At 58.7% G+C, this 20222-nt stretch overlaps 2 protein-coding genes and 1 non-coding gene across 5 annotated transcripts; all 3 read left to right on the top strand.

Annotated features, from left to right (window-relative positions):
- The first annotated feature begins 2144 nt into the window (after window positions 1-2144).
- Window positions 2145-4474, top strand: Emd (emerin). 2 transcript variants are annotated; one of them, XM_005000043.4, is made up of 6 exons: window positions 2145-2372; window positions 2452-2553; window positions 2717-2794; window positions 2924-3042; window positions 3686-3771; window positions 3846-4474. In XM_005000043.4, the coding sequence occupies exons 1-6, from the start codon at window positions 2291-2293 to the stop codon at window positions 4168-4170; spliced, it is 792 nt and encodes a 263-aa protein (XP_005000100.1). In that variant the 5' UTR covers window positions 2145-2290; the 3' UTR covers window positions 4171-4474. The 2 variants fall into 2 exon arrangements, with proteins under 2 accessions (XP_005000100.1, XP_005000101.1); XM_005000044.4 differs by having other exon boundaries at window positions 2146-2372; window positions 3728-3771.
- A 12644-nt stretch (window positions 4475-17118) lies between these two features.
- Rpl10 (ribosomal protein L10) lies at window positions 17119-20124 on the top strand. 2 transcript variants are annotated; one of them, XM_013141344.2, is made up of 6 exons: window positions 17125-17290; window positions 18496-18554; window positions 18647-18754; window positions 18886-19024; window positions 19676-19838; window positions 19913-20124. In XM_013141344.2, the coding sequence occupies exons 1-6, from the start codon at window positions 17268-17270 to the stop codon at window positions 20063-20065; spliced, it is 645 nt and encodes a 214-aa protein (XP_012996798.1). In that variant the 5' UTR covers window positions 17125-17267; the 3' UTR covers window positions 20066-20124. The 2 variants fall into 2 exon arrangements, with proteins under 2 accessions (XP_012996803.1, XP_012996798.1); XM_013141349.3 differs by lacking the exon at window positions 19913-20124 and having other exon boundaries at window positions 17119-17290; window positions 18886-19023; window positions 19686-19795.
- On the top strand, window positions 19488-19622 carry LOC111753825 (small nucleolar RNA SNORA70). The gene has a single exon (XR_002788602.1). It is a non-coding gene; the product is annotated as a small nucleolar RNA SNORA70 (small nucleolar RNA).
- Window positions 20125-20222: the final 98 nt, after the last annotated feature.

Here is a 20222-nt window from a genome sequence, read left to right on the forward strand (position 1 = left end):
AAGTCACTGCCACCCGTAAGACTCACTTTTCTTATTCTCAACTTAGTTGGCCACTCCCGGGTTCTTTCACCCTGACTGCACCTATTCTGCTTGCCCTTCTGAGGAGGAACTACCCAGAGGACCCCAGAATGCCCACTCGGGTTGGGGGCTCCCCTGAGAGGTCTCTGTGCTGAGAAGAATGGGTGCTGGCTGAGTGGCGTTTCCCGAGAGCTGGCTCCCCTCTGGGTGATGCTGGGGTGGTCTCAGGCTTGGTGGGCAGGGGCTGCTCTGGCTTCTGGTCCAGCATGAAGCTGTCCTGCCATGGGACTAGACTGAGGCTTTGGGTGCCATGAGGTGGACACATGAGGCCACCACTATTGTTTCATAGTGCCATCGAGGGACCATGCTGTGGCCAATGGGGAGGGGGACCCATGAGGCAGAGGCCGAGGCAGGTGTGTATGGGCGCTCCCTTGGGAAAAGGCAGGCCTAGAATTCCTTGACCTCATAAGGAAAAGGCTGGGATGTGTATGGGGAGGGGTGCCACGCGCACTCCACACACACAGGCCTCTGGGAGTGGGGCCAGCTTGCAGAAGGGGGTGTGGAGAGGTGCTGGGGCGCTGGATTCTGCCCAAACTGAAAAGTCCATGAGGCAACTGCCCATGGCCTGGAGCTTACAGTCATCCCCCTGCCATACAATGTCTTCGAAGCTGCATGCCTCCTTGCTGGTTGCTAAGGACATGGCAGGATGTTGTCTTTAAAACCCAACCAAGTGGGTGTGGCACATGCTCATCATCCCAGCACTGGGGAGGCTGAGGCAGGAGGGAGGATCACCCAGAGTTCCAGCCAGCCTTAACTACATAGTGAGACCCTGTCTCAAAACGCCCACCCCCCAAAATTCAAGTAAATAATAAATAAAACTTAGCCAACAGCAACTCTCCCTCATTAGGGTCTTTGTGTGTGGTGAAAACAGCCCTGTTTCCTCACCATTGCCTGAGTGTCACCTTGTCAAAGTATAGTGAAAATTGGTGTGACCCTTAGCAGCAGCGTCAGCCAGCCTGGAAGGGCCTAAAGTGCTTGTCTCTTCTTTAACATCAGCAGGCACACCAGGCTCTGGTCTCTACATGCTTCCCCTCAGCTCTGGGCCTGCCCCATAGGCCACCAGCTGGCTTTGCTCAGGATAGCACCGCGCTGAGAAAGACCATCTTTTTCCCATCGCGATCCTTGGCGACCATTAACAACACTTGAGGATCCTGAGCAAAGCTGGACAACTTCCCACAGTCTGCCACCGCCCTCTGCGCCCTGCCCGCCCACCATCTGGGTCCCTCGGCTCAGAGCCACTCCCCGGGAGAAGAAGCTTCCAGAGGCTGGGACCGCACTCCGGCTCAGGGGCCCGCAGATGGCGCTGGGCAGGGCGGCAAGGCCGTCTGCCCGCACATAGCACAGGGCACGCCGGGCCTGTGGCGGTGGCAGTGGTGGTGGAGAATGTGCCCTCGGTCCCTGGAGTGCTCCATTTCCTCCTGGGGGCAGCGAGGCCGCAGGGCAGGAGAGCCGGCGGGCGCAGGTGCGCTGCGAGGGTAGAGCGAGCTGGGAAGGCAGCGGGGGGGGGGGGGACCACGAGGGGTTCGAGGATGGGCGACAGCCGCTGTCCTGGTGCAGCGCGCTGGGACCGGGTCCTGGCCACCGCTCCTCGCCTGGGTGCGGCCGGGAACTAGCTCTGGACCCCAAACCGGACAGGGAAACGGTGAAGCCCATTGGGACAGGCATTCGAACCGCCCCACTACTCGGCGCCACCTGCCCCCTCCACCACCACCAGCCAGTTTCCGCAGTCCAATTGCTCTGTACCGCCTGCCTCCCGCGCATAGTCCTGACTTGCCCGCGAGAGCCGGCCCCGCCCTTCGGCTCCGCCCTCCGGCCCCGCCCTCCGGCTCCGCCTTCCGGCCCTGCCGGCTCCCACGCCCGGATCCCTTGGCATCGTCTCAGCTTCCTGAAAGCCCCGCCTCTTTCTGAGTCTGGCCAATCCCGCATGATTGTGATGGACAGGCTTTCTGGCCCCGCCTCCTACGTGACTTGCCCCACCCACTCCAATGTCCAGACTAACCTGGTCTCGCTGCTCCCGCGGGTTGGCTCCGCCCCGCGCAGCGCGCGCAGCCTGTGGAGCCCGCGGCTGTGACGCAAGCGAGACGCAGCCGTGACGCGTGAGCGCGACCGCTCCCTCTGCGCTGGCTCTACCTCAGCTGCGCTCCAAGACAGCGGTTTCTTGCGAGGCCCAGGCCGCCCCCAGGCCTTCGCCGCCCGCCTCCCGGTGCCCACCATGGACGACTACTCGCTTCTGTCTGACACCGAGCTGGCCGCGGTGCTGCGCCAGTACAACATCCCGCACGGGCCTGTCGTGGGTATGCGGTGGCGGGTGGTGCGCGTGGCGTCCCCCGTCCCGCTCCGCCCCACTGACCGCCCCGTGTCCCGTGTCTGCAGGCTCTACGCGCAAGCTCTACGAGAAGAAGATCTTCGAGTACGAGAGCCAACGGCGGAGGCTGTCGCCCCCGGACTCTTCCGCCTCCTCCTACAGGTTCTCAGGTGGGGCCCCGCCCCACCCCGCCGCGTAGCGCAGCGCTACTCGCCACCGCCACCGCTACCACCACCCGGGGGCGCGGGGAAGACAGGCCGTGGGGCGGGGCAGGGTGGGGGTAGAAGGCTGGGAAGCCCAAGGCCAGCTGCTTCTGTCCTCTTCTCAATTCAGACTTGGACTCGACATCATCGGGCTCAGACATGTACGATCTGCCCAAGAAGGAGGACGCCCTGCTTTACCAGAGCAAGGGTAAGCGCGGGGCGGGGCTGTCCCTGAGTCCCAGCAGACCCCCATTGTTTAGTGGCCCTGCTAGTGTCCACCTTAGAGCCATGGGACCACGTGAGGAACACTCGTGTCTTTGTCCCTGTCTCCTCTAAGGCTACAACGATGACTATTACGAGAGTTACGTGAGCACCAGAACTTACGGGGAGCCAGAGGCCAAGGGCTTCCGCCAGCCAGCCATGGCCCTCTCTGATCCAGACACCTTCCATCAGCAGGTGAGCAGGTTTGGTCACACTTTGGGTGTGGCCTCGATGTCAGGAGTGGCTGCTGAGAGTGCACAGTGGTGCCTAAGCCTTCAGAGGTGGGAAAAGCATAGCTCTTTTCCTGAAGCCTGCCTTGGGGGAGATCAAAACTATTTGATTAGGTCCTAGATGTGTAACTTAATGGTAGAGCACTTGCCTGGAGGTTGGTGCCTAGGATCCCCCCTGCAAAAACTTGATGAGAAGCTGGGTGTGGTAGTACATGTCCATAACCCTAGTACCGAGGAGGCTGAGGCAGGAGGATCCCGGAGAGTAAGAAAAGGACCAAGGGTATAGCTCACCAGTACACCACCTGCCTGGCAAATTCGAGGTCCTAAATTTGATTCCCAATACTGGATAAAAAAGGTAAAAAATGTGATGAGAGCACACAGGGCGAGGCCTGTCCCCTGCCTGGCACCTGGACTCCTGTTGTTTCTGAGAATCCTGGAGGAGGAATGAGGGTGGTGGGCATGGGCAGCTGGGCAAGTCACGGAGAAAGTGCCAAGGCCCCAAAGACAACTGGCTGGGAACCTGGCACAGTTCTAGGGAGTGGGGCAGGTGTTGATCTTCCAGCTGGGTCAGCACAGACCTGCAGGACTTTTGGTCTGGGGTGGGACAGGGCCGTCGCTGCTCCCCAGCACCTGAGGCAGCTCTCATGCAGGTGCGTGAGGACAGCATCTTCTCTGAAGAGGACAGCAGGGACAGGTGAGCGGTGCACAGGCCTGGGGCTGGGGCAGGCCTGGGGCTCAGCACCTGGGCCCACCTGCCCCCTTGTTTAGCCACAGGGAGCACCCCGTCTATGGCCGGGACAGCAGCTACCAGAGCATTGCGCACTACCGCCCTGCCTCCAGTGTCTCCAGAAGCTCCCTGGGTCTGTCCTACTACCCAGCATCTCTCACCTCATCCTCCACTCAGCCTTCCTGGCTTACCCGCCGGGCTATACGGCCTGAGAAGCCAGGTTCAGTGGCCGCGGCAGCAGCCCAGGAGCGCCAGGTCCCGCTCTGGGGCCAGCTGCTGCTCTTTCTAGTGTTTGCTGCCTTCCTGCTCTTTGTTTACTACTCTATGCAGGCTGAGGAAGGCAGCCCCTTTTGGATGGACCCCTGATGGTCCTGCCGAGCCCAGCTGGCTGCTTTTGCAGCATTCTGGGGGGCGGGGGGCATCGCTTTGTGTTCTAGTGTGGGGTGCTGGGCTCGCCCAGGGCAGTGCCCACCCCAACTGCCCCTGTCCTCCTCGGGAGCCTCCTGGTCCTGCTCACCTCTGAGCCTTGGAACTGGGCTGAGACCTTGTCCTTCCAAGGAGAATGTGGTTGTTCTGCATGCCACCTCTTGTTCATTGTTACTTGTCATGATCAAGCAAAGGGTATCCTGACACTTTTCATGGACACACAATAAAAGACTGTTTATTTTTACCCTGGTGGCACAGGTCTCTGGGTCCTGCATCTCCAGGACCACTGTGTGGCTCCTACCTGTTTAGGTCTGCATTTTGTTTTGGTCTTGGGAGGAGTAAATGCTACCCATAGATACGGATGCATTTCATTTGTAGGCTTTAGTTCGTGACTTATTTTCCAAAGCACTTGTGACTGTTCACAGACATGACTACCATATGACAAAGCATGTGGATAGCCAACTTGGGACATGGGTAAGACTGCATGGACAGTGTCAGTCACAGGTATCTTTACCACGGAGCTGACACCAGCCAGCTTCATGGTGGAAGGCACAGGGATGGATGGCAAATGGCTTGCCAGGTGCTGGGTTATGCTTCTGTAATCCCAGCACTCCCTAGAGGCTGAGGCAGGAGCACTGCAAGTTTCAGCCCAACCTGGGCACCTTAGCAATTTTAGTAAGACTGTGTCTCCAAATGTGAAAAAAGAACTGTGGGCCAGGTGTGGTAGCCCATGCCTCTCAGCCCAGCACTCAGCAGCCTGAGGCAGGAAAGTCGCTGAGTCGGAGGCCAGCCTCTGAGTTCATGGCCAGTTTGAAGTACATGCTGAGACTCTGTCTCTGAAAAACAACAAAACTGAGGCATTCTGGTGATGGGTCACTGCATGGGGGCAGGTGGGAAGCAGTGCTGGAGCCAGGGTTGGGCCTGGTTTAGTCCCCTAGCCTGTGACCACCTCCTCGATGCAAGTGGTCGGCCCAGCCTCATGCAGCACCTGCAGAGGAGGCCTGTGCTCCTGAGGAGCAATCTGGGCTCTTGGCTGTCCCAGACCTTCCAGACCTGTCCTTGTCTCCCCACCGTGCTTCCGATCCACAAGTACCTCAATCCTGACCCCCTGGAACCTGCTGCACAGAGCCCAGGCCCCACCTTTGCCTTCCCTGCCACCCCAGGCCACACATGACAGACCCAGGCCACACTTAAGGGACTGAGGTCTGCCTGGTCCTCCAGGAGGCGTGGATCTTGGCAGGTGCCAATGTGCCTGTGTGTTGGGTACGTGAACAAGCAGGCTGGTCCTCGTAAGTAATCTTTTTTGCTCTTTTTTTTTTTTTAACTTTTTATCGGTACCAGGGATTGAACTCACAACCACCTGCTTGCAAGGCAGGTGCTTATGCCGCTGAGCTAAATCCCCAGCCCCCTTCATAAGTATCTTAAGGGGGATTCAGTGACAGCCCCACTGCTTAGAAGTACAAATACCCTGAGAGGCGGGACTATTGTCATTGTGGGTGGCTGGGGGATGGGCCCGTGTGCACCAGCACAGAAACGGGCCCTGGCAGAAGCCCTGTTGGCCAGGGGAGCCACCCCAAGGGTAGGCATAGGCTACCAGCTTCCAGACCAAATGAAATGACCCCAGGTCTCAGTAACTGGATCTGCCACCCGAGGAGAGGTCACTGCAGAAGACGGGGGGTGTGTAGCAGCCACTCTGCTGTGTGGCAGGAAAGAAGTGAGCAGGCCACCTAGGGGGCAGAGTGTCCATCCTCATCTGTTCACTACACAAGGAACTCAGGTCTTCCTGGCCAGAGAACAGACAGAAGACAGTAGAGGTTTTGCCAGGCTGCACTGACTGTCTCCCTAAGCATTGGGGCCTGAGGCCTGCACTGACCCTGGTTCACTAGGGATCTCTAGGGTGCTCAAATTGCTATTGCCCCCACTCCCCAGGGCTCCGGAGCCCTCTAGGGTCTCCAAGTGCTCAGTCACAGGGGCCCTAAGGGGAGGGAGAGGCCAGCAAGACTCCTGAGGTCTGATGGGCCTGGAGGCTTCTGCTGTCCCTGGGAGCTCTGGGACTCTCAGTTGTGGATCTCCCCACCACCCCGCCACTAGCTGCCATGTCCCAGTAAGACAGTGCCAAATACTTTCCCTGTCACTGAAACCTCACCCTCCATTCCCAAAGGGTGACCCAAGGGGTCACGAAGCATGCTGGCTGCTACACTGGGTTTCACTGAGCCAGGGTTTTGGGACAAGACTCAAAAAGAGAACAAGAAGCAGCCTTGGAACATTCCACAGTTTTGTCTGAGGTACAAAGGGCTTTATACAAGCTCCTAATGATGGCCTGTGACGGGGACACAACCATGCCTGGCACCTGCTGCCACCTCACCAGGCAGGGTCCTGGAGCGGTTGCAGCCCAGGAAGAGTCCCTGACTCCTCTCCCATGTCACCAGGGGTCAAGGGCACACCTGGGGCAGCAGTGGCCAGGACAGAGTCCACCACAGGAGAAGAGGGACAGGCCCTGGAGACACCTGGAGAGAGGCAACAGGCCACTCGGCCCAAGCTATGCTGGCACAGGGGTGTCAGGACCAGGGCTGTCGGGAACAGGCCCTTCCCAGTCTGGACACGACTTCCCCACCCAGTCTGAGCAGGATGCCACAGGCTGGTGGACTGCGGGTGGAGGAAGGCCAGAAAGGTGGGCATTCAGGGACTGGGGGCAGGGGCTGGGCACAGGGTCCCAGCTGAGCGCTGCTCAGCCCTCAGCAGGCAGCCACAGCCTTGCCCACAGTGTCTTTCACTTCCCAGCAGCTCTGTCCCCCAGGAACCCTGGCAGGGGACAGGTTCCCCACAGCAGACCTGCAGGCTCTTCCGCAGCAGTGAAGACAGGCAGCAAGGCCCAGGTCCCGAGTGCCACGCCCTCCTACCAGACCAGTGTGTGCCCTTTCTTGACAGGACACCCGGGGCAGGAGACACACAGGCAGGACCCTGAAACCACAGAGGTGGATGATCCAAAGAAGGCAGCACTCGAGTGGGTGGCACCTCGGAAGCAGGGATGTCCCCAGCCAGGTCCCCTCCCCTGCACACCCCAGGTGGCTCTGGGTAGAAAGGGGCCGGCCGGCCTAGGTGGCCCCTAGCAGAGGGCATGCTGGGGCAACTCCTGGCACCCTAGGTCCGGGTCCCTGGTCACAGCCCTGGGAGCAGCAGCCCTGGGAGGCGGGAGGCAGGAGGAGGGCAGCTGCTCAGTGAGGGCGGTGCAGGGTGAGGACCACGCCTTTCTGCAGAGGACTACAGGTGCCAGGCAGCTGGGAGGGGTCCCCTGAGACCATCTAGGGCGGAGGAAGCGGCCCTGTCCCTTACCTCACCCAGATCCCCAGGGACAGGAAAGGCAGGCGACATGGCCGTGTGGATATGGGGGGGGGGGCGGCATCGAGGACATGTGGAGGACACATGGGTTCTCCCGGGATCCGGGAGTGTGGTACATACTGAGCTTGAGCGTGTCTTGAGGAGCCAGGACGCTCGGGCTGACACCCTGGCCGAGGGACCATCCCTGCCACGTGAGGTGCAGGTACTCCCCATTGGAGAGGGGAAGGTGCAGGTACTCCCCACCCCCTTGGAGATGTGCAAAGTGGGGTGGGGGAGTGGCCGGGAGCTGTCACCAGGGGCCAGGCATTGCCCAGGGGTGACGGCCAACAGGAACCTTCACGAGCCACTCCGAGCCACCCAGAGCGTCACCCTTGGGATGTCCCCTGCCAGGGAGCAGCGGGCAGGAAGGAGGCAGCTGTCACCGGGAAAGGTGGCAGAGAGGGCCTTTGGTCCCAGAGGGGGGTCCTGTCCTGTGCCCCCTTGACCTGGCCTCCCCACACCCGAGACCCCAAGGGTCCCATGCCGAGACAGTCCAGTCTAAGTCCAAGAGCCTGCCAGCACCCTGCCAGGACAGAGGGGCATAGGTGCAGAGGGGCAGAGGGGCTGGGTGGCTCAGCCAGGAGGGCAGGGCCGGCCTCACACCCCTGGGTGGGCATGCCCTTCCCCCTCCATCTAGGTGAATGTGGATGCCAGGCCTGGTGGGAGGGAGCGGAGGTGGCCCCAGCTGGGGCACAGAGGCCCGGGCCTTCTTGTGAGGGAGGGAGTGGGCACTGGTCAGAGGCAGCTCATGGCCTGGCTGCCTCGGTGGGGACTCCCACTGAGCCGAGCTGGACTGAGCCTACCACAAAGGGTTCCCTGCCCCTGATGCCAGGCCTGCAGGACTGGGACTAGGCCACCAGGGTATTGTCAAATACCCTCCTGGGAAGGGCCAGGGGAGCCCAGCAGGTGTGGGTCACACCCAGACTGGGCACTGTCACGTTTTGCTGGGACCCTTAGAGGCCGCAGAGCTACCCTCTGCCCCTCTCAAAGAGACCAGGCTGTCGGGGCTCAAGGGACACAGCCTGCCACCTGGTGGCGGGTACACAGAGGAAGCAGACTTGAGCTGGCCCTGCTGGGACCCGCAGGATAGGGCAGGTCCCCCACAAACAGGCCTGCTCGTGACTGGAGGGAGGGGCAGGCGGGGACCCAGATTCCCCCCACTGCAGCTCTCACTGGATGGCAGGGAAGCAGGGCAGCGCCGTGCCCTCACCAAGGAGGGCTGTGGGGTGTGGGGGCGCTGGGGAGTCCCTGGGGTGCTCTAGGCTGCGTGCTGCTCCCTGGCACTGGCGCCCCTGCGGAGGACTCCTGCCCTGCACAGCCCAGGGACAGGAGGAGTCACCTCCGGCCCCGCGCCTCTACGGGACACCCAGGAGAGAACTTGAGCCTTGGCCTGGCCCTGCGTGTCCTCCTGTGCCTGTCCCCAGGAGAGGCGCAGAGCAGGAGGGAGCGGGCACAGCAGTGTCTGTGGGGACACGGCCACAGCTGTGCCCCAGGCAAGGAGGTTCCAGCCTGGACTTTCTGACCCTGCTGGGACCCAGAGCTGAGAATCAACCCAGAGAATCAAAACTCCCAAACCTCAAGGGCAAGGGACCGAGACAGCCAGCAGGGCGATGCCACCAAGGGCTCCTCTGGTTGCCAAATGGACAGGAGCCCCGGCCCTGCTGGCAGAGGGTAGACACTTCCTTCTCCCTGGAGCCTGGGGAGAGTCCATCCTCAGGCTAGGGTCTACCGGAACCCGGGCGCGGCGGGAGGGGCGGAGACAGCCGAGCCGACCCGGGGCGTGGCCCGACCAGGGTCCCCACGCGAGTGGCCTGCCGGACGGTGGCGGCACCCTCCTCCGCACGTCCGCGCCCCAGTCTCCCTGGGTGGGGGAGGGGCGTCTCCTTCCCGGGGCTCCTGGGAGGCCGACGGACGCGTCGTCGGAAGACGTTTGGGGGGACGCGGGGAGCACTTAGGGAGCCCAGGGGTCGTGGGGCCACGGATCGCGGCGGGGGCTCCTTCGGCTCTTCCCACGGCCCCGCCCTTCCCCGCCCCTGGGAGCCGGGCCCACTCCCACACAAGCCCTGCCCTCCGCGGCCCAGCACCGCCTACTCCGGACGGCGCCTGCGCAGGCGCGCCGGAAGTTGGTCAGGATCGGCTCGCTCCACCCACGTAAGGGCGCCTTTGACAGGGAAGTTCCGCCCCGCAGCGTTGGCGGGTCAATGCTTTTGCTGCCCTGGAAGTCCGCCCCGTTACGGGCGCGCCGGTCTCGCAAAGGTGCTCGGGAGGGCCGGGCACCGCGAGGCCCTGGCTCGCGCACATCTGACCTTGCGGATCGTGCTGGGCTGCGAGTTCCCGGTCCTGAGCTAATTAAGCGCACCAGAAGTTGCGGGACAGACGCTAGGCCGCCGGCCCGCCGGGGCCCCGCCGTGCTCCGCCTCGCCTCTCCGGTCCCGCCCTGTGGCTGCCCAGCCTGCGCCTCCTTCCCAGGACAGGGCCCCAGGCCTGCGGGGGCGGTGTCAGGCGGCTACAGTGTTCCCAGCTCCTCGCAAGGCTGGTCCTAGGCGGGGTCCAGCGTTGCAGCCCAGCCCTGCAGCTGAGCGGGACCCTGACTCAAACTAATAGCGAGGATGCGCCTGCCATCCAGGGTTTAGTCCCCAGCGCAGCAGAAACCCTAACAAACGGTGCTGGAGGGGTCTGCGGGGCGGTACAGGCGAGCGACCGCGGGGCTCCAGCGTCTGTCACCGCCACCAGCCTGGACACTCCCCTGCTCGGCCCGAGGGTCTCTCCTGTGGACGCCCCGACGCGACCCGTGCTAGACTGGACCTCGCCCCGCAACCCCTTGTCTAGGCGCCCATCACTTGTCCCCGCGCCTGGGATATGTCACCGGACAAGGGTCCCGCCCAGGGGCACCAGCTGGAGCTGCAGGTCCTGGGAGGGCTGTGTCTCCGCGGCCTGACTCCCTCGGGGTCCCTGTGCACCGGCGCCTGTGCCTCCCTTTGCGCTGCCTCGTCAAAGTTCCAGCCGTCAGGGCGCACAGCTGTTTGGAGTCTTGGCCCCTTGAAGGACAGGAGCTGACTGGGAGCCTGAGGCCCTTACCCCGAAAGCCCAGGTTTTCGCGGAACCCTGTGCCGCCTTCAGTGCCCGAGAAAGTGGGTCTGGTGTTGGGTGGGAGTGGCTGTGTGGTTGCCATGGCCGCTTTCTTGACTTATTTATGTATTTATTGTTTTGAGACGGGATCTCACGCTGTAGTTCAGGCAGGCCTTGAACTCACGATGTGGCCCAGGCTAGCCTGGACCTCTGGGGATCCTCCTGGCCTCAGCCTCCCGAGTGCCGGGATTAGAGGCATGCAACACCTGGCCCGTCATTCATACCGTTTTAACACACTCATGCCATGTCCGGCGTGGTGGCGTGTCCCCTGTGATGCCAACAGTCGGGAGGTCGAGACAGGTAGATCGCTGTGAGTTCTAGGCCAGCATAGGATAGACAGTGAAACGCTGTGTGGAAAAGTAAAATAGCTCTGCCAGGTGTGTGGTGCACAGCTGTAACCCAGCATGTGGGTCCTGAGGCACCGGTATTGAGTGTCGGAGTCTGGCCTGGGTTAGAGGGAACCTAAGGCCAGCCTGGACCGCACAGTGAGAGTGACAGCCTGTCTCACAGACCACGCCAAGCTTTAGAAAATCCAAACTGCTGACAACAGGCTGCTCCCTCCATAGTGGCCATTCTTGCTCAAAGCTGCTTATCTGGCCATCCCCTTGCAAAAGGGGACCGTGGTGACAGTTTCCCTGGGAACCCCTGGGTGACATCCCGCAGCTGGCTGGCTTTCACCCTTGCTTTCATCTGGTGTGGAGCTGCTGGTGTCCCCCTTTCCCCCCCCCCGGTTTTGTCCTGCAGGTGGCGGTCTGGTGACACCTTGTGTCTAGCACTCTCAGGCCCCTGGAGTCTCCTGGCACAGCCTTGTGCCTGCTGGGCCACACCTTCCCTGTCTCCTGGTGTGCGGCCAGGGCAGCAGAGGTGGGTTGGGGTGACATGACAGGCCCCTCTTCCTGGTTCTGCTCCTGTACCTTCTCTTCCAGGCTACCAAGCTGTGTCCCCTGCCCGCAGTGCCTGGGGAAATAGGTAGAGGTGCTGCGGCCTGCCGTGGGCTGTCCCCCTCGTGGGTGTAGTTTGCCATCCAGGAATGTCCTTGTGCTGGTGCAGGGGCTTTTAGCAGTCAAGCCGTCGCTCAGCAGGGTTCCGTGCCATCTCTGTGGCCCTGGGCACCCGTGATGCCCACTGTCCTGCTGTCTCCAGCTGTTCTTCAGGGTTGTGGTACAAACACATGGTGTCCACCCATGGGTCCCACCCCCGAGGTGCTCCTTCTTGGCTGCCATATCTCCTGCATATAGCAAGGGGCAGAGCTGCTGCGCCTGAGGCTGGTGTCAGCTCACAGCGCCACCCCTCGGCCTCCAAGACCACAGGAGTCTTCCTGTCCCCCAGGCTGGCTCACAGGTCCTCTCTCTCCCAGTCCCCTTTGCCCTGACTGTGGGACCGGACCGAGGTCCCCAGCTGGCTGTACACCCATGTCGGGCCTTGGGACCCTGGACCTGTTCTGGTAAGGGTGTCACCTGCCATTAGGGCCCCTGGTCTGCAGCAGAGGTCTCTGATGCTGCTGGTGTGGATCACAGAGAGCTTGTACAGTGAGACTGCAGCCTAGGCTCTGAACCTACCACTGCCTTCAGATTATGGGGTGTGGGTCCCAGCCAATCACACTGTAGCCTCCTCCTTGTGCTGTTGTGTTCCCCTCTGGCTTATCCATCTGTTTTTGACTGTGTCATTACTTCCCTGTGGTTTCCAGCACTGATGTTAGTGACCTCATTCAAGTCTAGTCTTCGTGCCCACCTACTTCCAGGGTGGCTGTGCCACATTGCCATCCTTGCCCCTGGCCTTCCCAGGAGACTCATCGTGATCTGGGCGGGCCCATGGTTCCCCCTCCTAAGTTAGTGCGATACTACGTTGAGCTTCAGTTTATTTCTTCTTGGGAACTTTCTTCCCCACCTGGCAGATGGCAGAGGGAAATTTCCCTTCAGAGTGTGCATGGTCACAAGAGGGCTGTGTCCCAGTCCCTTTCTCTGTCCCCATCCAGCTTCCCGATTCTTGGAATCTCAACATGGCTCTGTTCCTGGACCCTTAGCTCCCCCAGTGGGAGGGGGGTCTTTCTGAGCCAATGGGCTGGGCCTTGGCCAGTCTTGTGCTGCCCAGTCACTCAGTCCGTCCCTCAGGGAATGCAGGTGGCTCCTTTCCATGTGTTGCTATGTTGCCCAGGCTGGGCTCTACCTTGGGACTCTTCTGTTTCCCACTCCCTGTATGGCCTAAGGCGAGGCATGCACCCTCGCCCCTAGCTTCTAGGCAGAACCTAGATGTGGAGTGGTCCACATGTGGTGGCCAAGGCCAGGGTGGGTCTTTGCAAGCCCAGTCACAGGGCCAGCACTTACTAGGCAGAGTCAGAGGTGGCACCTCACAGAGCCCTGGCCTGTGCTTCGGGTGTGCATCTGGATGTGGGGACAGGAAGAAGAGCACATTGCCCATGCTGTGCACCCAAGTTCAGGGCAGTAAGGCCGCCTGGCGCTCAGGTGGCCAGGTGTGGTGGCTGAGGGTGCTCAGAAGGGGCGGAGGGCCTCGGATATGGGGTCCTGGTGCCTTGGTGGGACCTGGAATCTCCACAGTCACCCAGCCCTGGTGCTGCTGCTGAGAAGGAACGAGAGTGCCATGGCCAGTGTTACCCCAGTGCAGGCCAAGCGGCCTGGAGGCTGGAGGTCACAAGTCCCCAGGCCATTGCCCTAGGTAGACCTGCAATGTCCTTAGGGGTGACAGCTATTTCCTACAGCCAGGCTGCCCCAAGGGCTCTAGCCCATGGGCCCCGGAGATGGCTCTGTCACCCAGATTTGTACTGCTGGCGAGGCCACAAAGAGGCCTGTGCCTGCCCAGGGGCCAGGTATATCGCAAGCAGTTGGGAGCCCTGGGCTGCATAGTCTCCGCCTCCAGGTGGCAGGAACCAGTCTGGAGCCTGGCATGGCAGCACAGTGGCAGTGCTGCAGGGCTCAGGTGTTTGTGGGGCACAGCTGGGCCGCTCCAGCCTGCCCAGTGCTGTCGGCTCCAAGATACAGCAAGATGTAGATAGGGGACATGGGGGTCAATACCATGTCCCCAACCATGCTCTAAGGCAACAATAAAAATTGTAAACAAAGAACAGCTTTGAGACTCTCCCACCCCTCCTTTTCAGCTGCATCCCTTCCGTGTCTTTTCTGCACTTTATGCCCCAGCACTGAGTAGATGATGCTGTGTCCCCATAGGTGTCACTGGCCTGAGTCTGTCTCTGGGCACCGGATCTTCTCAGGGCCCCAAGCCCAAAGCTGCTCACATTGGTATGTGTGGTATCTTGTGCGGGGCCTGGGGCTGAGCCTTTCCCATGAGGCAGCAGCCCTGAGTCACCATGTTGGGGTAACCTCACAGTGAACGATGCTGTTGCTCAGAACAGGACGTCAGCTGGTTCCAGGGACCTGCTCCGTCTCTGTGTCCCTGTCAGGCTGGGCATGGCTAAAGTGTGTGCAAGCTGGACACACAGCAGGGGTGGCAGTGCACCTCTGTCATCCTAGCACTTGAGGGCTGAGGTAGGAGGCCTGCAGAGAGTTCAAGGCTGGCCTGAGTTACATAGTAAGAGCCTGTCTTAAAAAAAATAAAGAGGTCAATAAAAATAGTATACTTGGGGACAAGTGGTTGGTCTGCATTGGGACTGAAACTGGACTGGGCCATCCTCAGTGTCCCTTGCCCACAGGGGTGGGCTGGCCTCCTGAAGTGGGCAGTGACATCCTCTGTGCCTTGTCCCCTGCAAGTTGTTCCTCCTGGGGTCTTGCAAGGAGATGCTCATTACTCTACATGCTCTGCAGGGTCTGATTTGTTTTTGTTTTTGTTTTTGTTTTTGTTTTTGTTTTTTTTGTCTTTTTCCTTATCAGTACCGGGGATCGAACTCACAACTGCCTGCTTGCAAGGCAGGCGCTTATGCCACTGAGTTAAATCCACAGCCCCCTAGGATCTGGGTTTTTTAAAAATTAAATTTTATTTTATTTTATTCTGGGGAGTACTGGAATCAAACTCAGGACCTCACATTTACCAGGCAGGCACTGTGCCACTGAGCTATACCTCTGGCCCCATTTATATTTTGGTATTGGGAATTGAACTCAGGACCTCATGCTTACCAAGCAAGCACTGTGCCAGGTATATTCCCAGCCCTATGTTTTTATTTATTTTTTAGACAGGGTCTCACTGTGTAGTGCAGGCTGGCTTTGAACCCATTACGTAGCCCAGGCTGGCCTCAAACTCAGCAATCCTCCTGCCTCAGCCTCCCAAGTCCTGGGATGACAGGCCTGTGCCACCACACCTGCAAGGACTCCTTTTAGTCAATGTACACAGAAGGAGCGTTCCATCTCATTTCAGTGGACACAAAGAGATCTACTTAAATAAAAGTGTTTGACACATAAAGAATTTTGATGACCTAGCTGGGTATGGAGGTATATACCTGTAATCCTAGCACTCTATGAGACTAATTTCATCCTAGCCTGGGGTATTTTGGGACTGAGACCCTATCCAAAAATTGAAAAAAAATTTCTAATGGCCTAGGGCTGTATCTCAGTTTGAAAACTGGGTTTTACCCTCTGTACTCTGAAAAGGAAAAAAAAATTAGACGATTTGTGTATGTGAACCATCAGAACCCTAGCCAACACCTTTGGAAGTATACCCTTGGGGCATTAGGATAAGGTATAAGGTACCTGACACTCTAGGAAGTTCTGTTTATCAACAGTGAGACACTTACTTGACATCCCAGGTTGAATGGGTTTGGATATGTAGGTCCTGCTATCTCCAGTAGCTGTTGTTCGCTGACTGAAACTCAAGTCAGTGGAGGCCTGTGTTTTGTGTAAGATGCCCTAGCCTGTGGTTGAGGGGGCAAAGTCAAAGTCTTAGGAAGAAGAATTGGAGTTGGTCCATCCTAGGTCCTGCACAGCCTGCCCTTCCATTGTTGTCAGAAGGTCACTGAGGCCAAACCAGGCATTCTTGACACACTGCCATGTGGAAGTGCTTTGTGGAGTCTCAAACTCTTGTTAGGTGTGGCACTGATGACCCCTTTGGGATGGTGTCCCATAACAGACATATTGTGGCAGATGCCCAGGGCAAGGCAGGCATGTGCTCTGTGGAGATCAGGAGGAACACAAGCGCTCAGAATGCCTTGGCCTAGACATCTTTGCCAAAGCCTGATTGATCACAGGGTCTCTGAAACAAAACAGAACACAGACTACTCCATCAGTGGCTACCATGAGTCACTCCTATGTTTGAGAGTCAAGTCCCTGACTCAGGTGACCTAATGGACTCAGTCTGTTACCTGGTTTGCAGAGGTAAGTCAGTGTGGAACCCAGCTTCTTGTGCTGGGAAGGATGGTGCACTGTTCTGGTCCACACAGCCACTAGTCTTCCTGAGCCCTCTCCAAAGGGAACTGCAGCCACATACTAACGTGACATCTGTGAAAACAGGTGTGCCGGGCCCCACGTGTTAGTGACCTCGGTAAGTGTCACGCTAGCTCCCTCATCCCCACTGCCAACACCTTGCATGTCAAGACCCTGGTGACCAGGATTCCTGTTCTACCCACCTCCTCCTGGACAGTGCCTCGTGTGTGGGAGTGAAGGAGCTGACCCTACTCAGGCGGAAACCTGCCTCCCAGCCACTCTGGGCAGGGCGGGTTGAGAAGAGGGGACAGCCCCCTGAGGCTCTGGGACATGAAGCTCACGGGAAGTGGAGCGCGAGAGTTGGGGCAGGACTGGAGAGTGGCCTAAAGCTGGGTGTCCCTGCTCTATCCTCAGCGCGATGGTGTCGCCACCCTCCATCCCTTCCCCGAGTTTCCCCAGGGAAGGCACACTTCCTTCGGAGATGTTTCACTGTGGTCGGGATGGGGCGGAGGGCTCCTCCTCTGCCTCCTTTCTGCAGGAACGCCGACATCAGGTCTTTGGGAAATTGGGACTCTTCGGTTACGGGCAGGGCGGTTCTCCTGCTCCAGCCTTCCTGTTGACAAAGGAAGGCGGGCTGAGCCCCCAGCATGGCGCTTCCCGGCGGTGCCCGGAGGCCCAGAGTGCCAGTTCTGGGCTCCACAAGCGAGTGAACTGTTGCACAGCCGCCGCAAGTCCCAGGCAAAAGTCGGTCTTTCAACTCTTGAGGCATATGTGTGTTTTAATTACAGTAATTCCTTTTGCAAAAGTTCTACACCCAAAATGGCTCGCCGGAAGCTAGCTTTTTATGCCTATGTGTCCGAATCCCATTTGCCAGCAGGCCGCACACGGGTATGGTGTCATCACCTATCGGTTCTGCGCATGTGCCACGCCTGTCCCGCACGCAGGCGCAGAACGCTGCTCTATCTATGGTCCATAGGTTTGATAGAGCGTCCACTGGCTAGCGCTTCGACTCTATGGTTTCTACGTGCGAAGACAGACCGCCTATATAAGCCATGCGCAGGCGTGGGAGCGCCTCTTTTCTTTCGGCGCGGTGAGTGTGCTAGTCGTCGTTTGGTTTCTTGCTTTTCTTTTTGTTGTGGCTTGAGGCTTATCCTCCTGTGTTCCGACTTTGTGTCGTTGCAGCACCCGAAGACCCTTGGTGTCGCCATGGGACGCCGTCCCGCCCGGTGGTGAGTGCCAGATCCGTCCGATTTGGACGTTGGGGATCGAGAGATTCTTGCCTTTGGCTCCTTACACAATTTCTGGGTGGAGCTTCCGTTGTGCCATGCTCTCATGATGGGACCTGGGCCCATATTTCCTCTGATGTTTCCCTGAACGCTTTAATTTTCATTTGTACTATATGCTCTACTCCTTTGAAAGTTGTGGCGTTTTCTTGGTTTTGTTGGTGTGGCGGGTGTTGGTTGGTCCAAGACTGCATGTGCAGCACCAGCGTCGGGCTGCAAGCGATCTCTGCCAACATTCAAGCCTCATCTGATTAGAGATTTGCCGCATCATTGGGAGGGGGTCGATGACTCTGGAGGACTTTGTACCCGAATTGTGCCTTAATTTCCCAGAACCCTACAATGTGTTCTTAATCGGGTCGTGAGGGCAGTTCGAGTGTAGTCCCCTATTGCGCTGCAGGGGGCGCCTGGCGCCCTTCACGTGGCGCGGAGGCAGCTTCCACACCACGTGCCCGGAAGTGTGCTCGCGTGGCCCGCACTGTTGCAATGCTGCGGGCAATTTGTAGTGCGTACTGCCGTGAAAGGTAGTGGGCTTTTTAAGCAGGAAGGTATGAAGTAAAGTTAATTTTGTGTGGCGCAAACTTGGGCGGGGTAAGGTCAATGAGGACTCTGATGTTAGTCTGGGGTGTTCTCTGTTGGAGCCACCGGCTCACATGGAGCCGCTGTAGAGCCATTTTCTGCTAATGAAGACAGTTTATGGGAGATTAATTTGCCCTAGCCCTCCTGGTGGTTTTTTTCCCCTCTTTCATTTTGGCCTGGGAATATAATATAGTTCGGTACTGAAGAGCGCCTCAGTATGATCATCACATCAGAAGCAATCTAGGACCTGGGATTTAGCTCAGTGGCTTACGTGCCTGCCTGGCAAGCGTGAGGTCTTGAGTTCAATCCCCGGTACCAAAAAAAAAAAAAAAAGCCGGACACTTCTGGGGTGTCGGGCTTAAAGATTTCCTCCTGCCACGGCTCCCTGTTGGGACCGAGGGTGTGCATGCACCACCTTCCAATTGTTCTCAGCCCTCTTGTGCTGAGTTTGCCAAGCAGGCCTGACCTGCCCTGCCTCAGCCTTCCTGGTAGGCACCGCCCTCGCGCTGACGATTGTTTGGGGAACATCTCAAGAGCCTGTGGAGTTATTTGTGACTCGGTCTTTTTCTTTGCAGTTACCGGTACTGTAAGAACAAGCCCTACCCAAAGTCTCGCTTCTGCCGAGGTGTCCCTGGTAAGTAGTGACGGAGCTCCAAACCCCGCTTGCTGTGCTGCCGCCTTTGTTGGTCCCACTGCACCCTCCCGCACTTACCACGTTTTTTTCAGATGCCAAGATCCGCATTTTTGACCTGGGGCGGAAGAAGGCGAAAGTGGATGAGTTCCCACTTTGTGGCCACATGGTGTCTGATGAATATGAGCAGCTGTCCTCGGAAGGTGAGGGTGTCCCTTCTTCGTCACAGTGCCCTTCTCCCTCTCCCTGGCACCAGTGTCTCCTGCATCCTCGCCCAGTTAATGAGGCCCTGCCAAGTGAACTGCGCTGTTCTCTTGCGCTCCCCCCCCCCCAGCTCTGGAGGCCGCCCGGATTTGTGCCAACAAGTACATGGTGAAGAGCTGTGGCAAAGATGGCTTTCACATCCGTGTGCGGCTCCACCCTTTCCACGTCATCCGCATCAACAAGATGTTGTCCTGTGCTGGGGCTGACAGGTGAGCCGGGCTTGGCCCTGTTCTCGGGACTTGAGGGCCCCTGTGCTGCATGTGACCTGTAGTCAGGGTACAGGGGTGATAGTATGTAAGCTCAACAACCCTTGGTGTGGGATCAAGGTAAGGGCTGGCAAGTGGGTTTCATGCACACTTGGCCGATCTGCAGCCGGTAACTGCCTCAGCAAAGCCCAGTAGCTGCAGAAGTAAATGAACCCTGGCTGCCCTAAGGCCATGATGGCACTTGAAGTGCTTTCTGCCTCTGTATGATTAGAAATCATCTGCAAGCTGGCATGGTGGTACACGCCTGCCTCAGCACTCAAAAGCTAAGGCAGGAGTTGGAGGCCATCCGTGGCTACACAGTGATATCCTGTCTCAAAACTGAACATCTAGCAGCAAGTAGTTGGGAGACTGTTGTGGCCTGCAGCAACATGCAGGGGTGTCACGCCATGGGGGGGGATCTCATAGACTGCAGTCAGTTAAGCCGACTGGGCGCCTTGGCTAGTGGGTGCCCAGTGTGCAATGGCTGCAGACAGCAACCTCCTTGGTAGTGTACGCAGCCTGTTGCTGGTATGGGCTGCCCCAAGGGACCTTGGAGACATTGCTTTTGACGATGGATGTTCTCTCGTGTCTGATCACCTCCCACCCCCAATCCAGGCTCCAGACTGGCATGAGGGGTGCCTTTGGGAAGCCCCAGGGCACAGTGGCAAGGGTTCACATTGGACAGGTAATCATGTCTATCCGCACCAAGCTGCAGAACAAGGAGCATGTGATTGAGGCTCTGCGCAGGGCCAAGTTCAAGTTTCCTGGGCGCCAGAAGGTAAAAGCCGTGCCATAGCCCCCTTTCCAGGCAATCCTGGTCTTCCATGCTGAACTCCTTTCCTGTCTCCCTAGATCCATATCTCTAAGAAGTGGGGCTTCACAAAGTTCAATGCAGATGAATTTGAAGACATGGTGGCCGAGAAGCGCCTCATTCCTGATGGCTGTGGGGTGAAATACATCCCGAATCGTGGTCCCCTGGACAAGTGGCGGGCCTTGCATTCCTGAAGGCTTCCACTGCCCTGTCCCCCACAGCAAGCTCATGAATAAATCTTATCTCTGCCCTACTTAATGTGTGTGCTGCTGTTCAGAGGGCAGAGGTGGACAGGAGGGCCTAAAGTATGTGCTCTGCATTGTGTGCACCCAGGGCCAGGCCCTGGCCCTT

This window comes from Cavia porcellus, unplaced genomic scaffold (assembly GCF_034190915.1).
Source record: "Cavia porcellus strain 051 isolate PalLab524CR breed Dunkin Hartley unplaced genomic scaffold, mCavPor4.1 scaffold_3, whole genome shotgun sequence".
Classification (NCBI taxonomy): domain Eukaryota; kingdom Metazoa; phylum Chordata; class Mammalia; order Rodentia; family Caviidae; genus Cavia; species Cavia porcellus.